General features: G+C 28.3%; 1 protein-coding gene across 2 annotated transcripts in view; it reads right to left on the reverse strand.

Moving 5' to 3' along the window:
- Positions 1–189: 189 nt before the first annotated feature.
- The window catches only part of LOC106690651 (uncharacterized), an 8,238-nt gene continuing 1,663 nt past the window's right edge, over positions 190–6,764 (reverse strand). The window contains exons 1-2 of one of the 2 annotated variants that reach the window (XM_014436157.3): positions 5,482–5,830; positions 190–3,851 (exon numbers count right to left, since the gene is read on the reverse strand). In XM_014436157.3, the coding sequence (XP_014291643.2) occupies positions 882–3,149 (2,268 nt within the window). In that variant the 5' untranslated portion in view covers positions 3,150–3,851; positions 5,482–5,830 and the 3' untranslated portion in view covers positions 190–881. Of the gene's footprint in view, positions 3,852–5,481; positions 5,831–6,764 lie in introns of those variants that run through there. The other variant, XM_067050810.1, reaches the window with a different exon arrangement.

A 6,764-nucleotide genomic window follows, 5' to 3' on the forward strand; every position in this document is an offset into this window, starting at 1 on the left:
ATAAATATTCAATGACAAAAAGATCTAATGAATTGTACAAAAATACTTCTTTGATTAGATCACCAAATTCTTCACTCAACAACTGAAGAATATTTATATAGTAATAAATGAAAGTAATAACACAGTCAAAGTTTCCTTTTTCTTTTATATTAATAATCTTTATTACCTTATACCAAATTAAAGATGCAGAGCCAGTTTATACACATTAGGAACTTAAATAATGTTACTCTACTTCTACATGAGAAATCAATTTTTTAAATAATTTATTTACATACAGCCTAACTAAAGGATCATTTTTTTGGAAAAAAATTGTTAAAACGTTTTTATATTTATCTACGTCAGAAGTAATAACAGTAGGTAGAATTATTAACCCAAGAATAAAACAATAGTTTGAAGAAGAACTAAATGACATTTCAGAAAATGATATAAGATAATTATCCAATGAAGAATCTGTATGATTAGAAAATTTCCAAGCTAAAACAGTTTGTATCGTTGAACTAATAGTATCAATAAGTGCAGTGGCATAAGAATAAACTACTTTATCGACAAGCTGTTCAAATAATTTCAAGAGCTGATGCAATGAATCTTCATTATCCGGTGTTCTAAGGAAATAACCAGAAATTTCTATTAAAAGGATTTCTCCCAAGATATCATGCTCCTGCAATGAATTCATTAAATTGATCTTTAGCTTTTGTAGAAGCTGGTATGCAGATGATGTATCATCACTAAAACTGAGGCTTTTGCGTACCATACAACTAACAAAGAATGAAATAGCTTTTCGATTCTTAAATACAATATCAGATTTTAAATCAAAATCATTCCATCCCATCATCAATTGTTTAATTTCAGTAAATACTTTTTCATATCTGGAGTTTAATTCATTAGTTTTTAGCATGCAATAAATATTCAATGACAAAAAGATCTAATGAATTGTACAAAAATACTTCTTTGATTAGATCACCAAATTCTTCACTCAACAACTGAAGAATATTTGGTTCAATTAAAGCAATAATTTTTCTTCTATAGTCCTTCAATAATACTTCATTTTCAATATTATGATTTATAACATCCCACAAAAGCTGTACATATTCAGACACAAATTCATCAGGTACATTTTCTATACTGAACAAGTTAGATATAGAAGTGTCATCAGACACAGTTAATTGTCTAGTAACAGCCTTCAATACCATAAAAGTTTCAGAGCTAGGTTCTTTTTGAAAAAGCCTTAACCCGTGAGCAAACAAAAGAACTCTTAATGACATATTTCCTTCATTTTCAAATAGACTGACAGTAAATTCCATTGTTCTAGCAACAGGAGCTATCTTAAAATATGCCCTAAGAAAGTGTTTTCTAAGAGAAATTGGACAGTCAAGCCATTCTTTCAGAAGTTTTAATATTTTATTCTCGGGTGTATGTAAGCAAATAGTTTTCAAGGAACCTACAACTAATTTCAAGTAATCCCCCACAGCAAATTTACGTAGAGCCTCTAATACTTCTGAAGGTATATTAACATACTTAAGGCACCGAGTGATCTCAGTTTGTAATTGAAACAACTCTCTGCCTTTATCAGAATAATCATCCACAACACTCCCCGTAGGATAGAAATCTTTTATAACTTCTACGAATTTTGTTGTCTCCGCTACAATAGAAAGTACTTCAATCGAATGTATCTTTTCATCAATTTTTGATTTTTCACTGTCTTCATACTTCTGGGTTAAAATTTTATAGCAACAGCTGAAAATAATATCAGATAACTTTAAAGCAGGATATAATCGACATTGCTTTAAAAATGTATAATAAGGATTTACACAGACACTTAAAATTTTTGTCATTAAAATTTCTGTATGACTTAAAATTAGTTCTGGATCTTGATGTAAATTATAAGTAAGTATTTGTGGATTGATAAAATTGGGAAAAACTTTCCTATAATAATCATATTTCAAAATTCCATCTTTTTTCAACAATTCCAATACATCTAATTTACGATATACACAACATTCTGTAGTAAAAATATAAGTAATCCAATCATTTAACCACTCTGGAAAATCTATTCTATCATTTGAGTGACCAATATTCCATTGGCAAAGACATTCCAAAAATGTTTCTAGCCATGAACTGTTTATTTCCATTCTCTGATCATTTTCTTTTTCAGTATTATTAAGTTTCTTTTCAGGTAAGTTATTCAGGAACCATTGCAAACAAAATTTTTCAAATGGTGTATTTTTACATACAGTAAATGTTGAATAATTAGTAGGTAATTCTAATAATTTCTCAAAATAGCTTTCAACAGGCAAATCACGAAGTAAGCGGCTGTGAATTCTAACTTTAAGAATTTCAATAACTGAATTCATATTTATGTTACGGGTCATTTCATTCTCCAAAATATTTATGTTCATAATTTGTTCAATGACCTCCCAACAATCTTCAGGTAGCTCTACAAAATGTTTGTATTTTATTAATTCAGAAATTAAACTCTCCCTTATTACATATTTGTCATTACGGAACCTATTATACACAAACAAGCATATATCTTTAATGAGCTCCTGACTATTACTAGCAATTGCAGTTTTAAACATGCATTTTAAAATAACAACTCTTGCATCCACATCTGTTTGAAGTTTCACCAATTCTTTTAGCAATGGAAGAGATTTTGTGGTTGGTAAATGAACAATATGCCTGGCTTTGTCACACGGATTATCTAATGTCGGTAGTTTAGTTTCCACCCATGTTTCTTTGATTTCGGTTGGTAACAAATGAACCAAATCCAAGTTTATTACACTCAAATAAGAGGTCATTGGTTTATTGTAGGCTCTATTAAAATTAGAAACAACTATTTCATTTCTAACAGATTCTTTCAAAAAGGAAACAACTAGAATAAAATCATTATATTCGCTATAAGTCTGAAAAAAATCACTATAATTGCTATAAGTCTTAAAAAAATCATTAACAGTTCTGGGTAAGAAATTGAATTGCAGTTCTGAAATTTGTTCTAAATTTAAGCAAGATACAACAAATTTCCAGTTGAGAATCCTGTTGTAAATCAATCCATTATTTTTAATGGAACCAAAAGCAATTTTAACAAATTGCTTAGTAGACCTCTTCCCTAGCTTTATATCTGGAATTAAACAGTGATACTTTTCCATAAGCATAGTAAATTTTTGGGGTTCTCTTTTAGCAAGTTAGATAAATACTTTTTCATACTTAGAAAATCTAAATATGCGGTAAATTCTTTTCTTTGCAAAAGCATTTTCAAGGAGGTAAGAGAGATAATTTACAACAACCAAAGGATAAACTTCAAAAACAGATATTAATACACAAGCATTAATCTGGATACAAATAGTCATAAGAATGTTTTTGACAAAACTTTCATCACAGGCAGGAAGCAATATAAGAGCTGTATTTAGTCCATAACGTTTTTTTAAACAATTGAAAAATGTCACAGCAATTTCAGGATTTTTTAATGATTTTGAATATTTCTTCAATACTTTAAGCCTAGTAGCATATGACATGAAAGGTAAGACACAATCAACTAGCAACTGTGGATCGAATTTGGGGTTTCCAAAAAACCAAGAGCAGTGCAAAGCATGTGAAACATAGAAAAATATATCTTCACTCTTAAGAAGATTTAAAACTTCATCATAACATCTATATCGATCAATCAATCTTATTCTTATTAATTTATCCAAATCATTGTAGCATTGATAATGTTTTAAAACAACATCAATATTCCCCTTTAACTCTTCATCATGACTGTCCATAAACTGCTTTGCTGCTTTGAAAACATTTCCCAATTTCGTATGAGAACTTAAGTGTTGAAGACTATTTGGAAGTGATAGAGCCATTTTCTAAACCTGAAATAAAAACAAAAAAAAATCTATCAAATAAAATAGGTATTTAAACTGAAAAGTAGATTAAAAACAAATTTTAAACATTAACAGATATAACACTATAAAAGTCAGTTGGTTCCCTTCGTAAAGTTGGATTCAATTAGAGGACTCTTGATTTGACTTCTTCAAAAGTTTTACTTTTCATAAAATCAGAAAAAAAATTAAATTTTTATTATGACTGAGAATATCATAACATCGCTGGTTCAGAAGAACGATGACACAACTGTAAATTTGTGAAATTGACATTATAGTGTTGGCCAAGAAAAGAATTTAGTAAGTATAATTATGTGGGTTTACTAACATCTCCTATATCCATTTTAGAGGCTGCCAGCACAATAAAGTCAATATCACAAAATATTATAGTTGTGTCATTGATCTTCTGGGGCAGCAATATGATAATCACTACTGCACAAGATCTAAATAAACTTCTTTATAAAATGTAATTATCTTTTTATGATCATTATTATGGAAATTATAAAAAACTTTTCAGCTTGCAAACAGCTGTACTTTTCCTATATCAGCCATTGAATGTATAAGTGGTGTGTCTTAACTGGAGTTTTGAGATATGCATTATTAAAGAGCAAGTCCTATAAAGATGATGGTATGGAATAATATCTTTCTATATTAAGACTAATCATTCTTAACTATATCCAAAATTATTCATAAATATTTGGAGTTAATCCACCTAATAATTAATTCTTTTATTTATGAAATGAAATCTGATCAGGATAGAATGACTCGCTCCAATTTTACTTCTAATGACTTATATAATTTCAACTAAAATATGTGAATCGAACAAGTGGCAATCTCAGATGTTCAAATTAGATTATATTAAATTCACCAATAACTTTTAACACGGAATTAATAACAACAAATAAGCACGAAATATATTCTGCTCATATATTGCTAATTAGGGCAACAAACCAGTTGATCCTTTTGATTAAAAAAATCCACCAGCTTTATTCAAACCAATAAATTTAATATAAATAATGAACATAATTACAAAGATTAGAAACAGTATCCCCATATATGATCCCTAGTGATATGGAAAAATGTGTAACCATTATACAAAAACATTTGCATAACACAATGGCTGACAACCACTTCTATTCTATTGACTTCAATAAATCTCTTTGGCTACTTAATAACATCTAGAATATTAAAATCAAAAATAATAAATTGGCACAAATGAAATAAGTTTTACTTATTGGAGTTATTCTCTTCACTGACCTGAGTCGGGTAAAAAGTTATTGCGATGACTAATTGCGGTCAAATTTTATCACTATTACTTTAGTTTATTTAGTAATGGTAATTTAGGATGATTACTAAAATTACAGTGGTTCATCAAGTAGTTGAAAATACTAATAAAAATTATAATTACATTTTCTAGTTTCAAATAACAGTAATTGGGATGTGATTGTGATAGCAATAACTATTTCCCCAACTCTTGTCACTGATCTACATATCCTTATATTAAATTAAAAATGAATTTGTCTTTTTATCAATAATTTAACAAGTTATTCTGAGAGTTAGTAACTTATTGTTTTTTATTATTTACTGTAACTATAAACATATCCTGGCCATAAGAATTTACCTGTTAAATCACTACAATACCACATATAAAAAGTTTCAATCCCTGATGTCACTATACTGAGAAATACTGTTCCGGTAATAGTTTGGCTCAACTCCCCCAAAATGGCGGAAGCCAATTTTTACCGAACGTGAGTGTACTGGCGGTCCCGAAGAGACCTAACTGTTCGTAACGACTTAGGGTAAGTTACGAAATTAAACACCCTTCAAGAGGGAAAATTTCTGTTCCTGCACATTATTTTAAATCAAACACTCTCTTCTTGAGAGTTTAATTGTTTTGTGTACTTAACTTTTCCTGGTTTTCAATAGTCTTAATAAACCTGATAATTTATAGAAACTTCATATACTTATCTTAAGATATTAAATGATATATTTGTAAGGAACTAAAACTACTTTTGTTATTGTTTTCATTTTTACCTAAATAATACTATAAATAAACTAATAATTCACATATTGAAAACATTATCTTGCATGAACTATTCCTTTGTTTATTTTTGTGAGTTACTGGGTTATCTGGTATAATAAATTTGGAAAAAATTGGGAAAAAATCATTAAAGCTATCCTCTTGTTTTGATTTTATTTTTACTTATGAATCTAACACACCAACTGGAAAAGAAATGGACCCATGTATGCTTTCTATCGATATTTTCATCAATTGTGGAAAAATATTTAAAAAAACAAATTATCTTTAGACAGCAACTTATGGTGTTACAACAAGTCATATTAAATGCTATAAATCTATGGATATCAGTTATAAAACAATCACTAACTATTTAAGCTTTTGAAGTCATATTTATACCAATTTAGACAATTGCTTTGATTCTAATAATAAATAGGCATGGTATAGTAAATTTAAAATAAATGATAGTACACATACTTTTTTTGTTTCTATATTCTCATTATTTTTTCATCCTTTTTTTTTTTCATTTTGTCCCCGTTATTTATCCATTCATCTAAATACAATTTTATCTTTTAAACCCAATACATATTCCCTTTATATTTTCCCTCTTTAACAAATATAATATTATGAGATGATTGTTGACCCTGTATAATATATATGAGGAGAAGATGGTTAGGGGTGGACTAATATGATATTTGTTTAATTAGTATAACAGTCAGGCAGTCCGATGTTTGACATAAATAAAAAGATTTAAAAAAAAGTATCTTACGATTTTGTCATAAAAAGTTTTTGTTATTGTTATTAATTTACAGCTCAAGAGACCCTTATTATATTCAGATTAACCATTAAACAATTTTCTTATTGTTATTAATTTACAGCTCAAGAGA

This window comes from Halyomorpha halys, unplaced genomic scaffold (genome assembly GCF_000696795.3).
Source record: "Halyomorpha halys isolate HHAL.00 unplaced genomic scaffold, Hhal_1.1 Scaffold1794.1, whole genome shotgun sequence".
Lineage (NCBI taxonomy): Eukaryota > Metazoa > Arthropoda > Insecta > Hemiptera > Pentatomidae > Halyomorpha > Halyomorpha halys.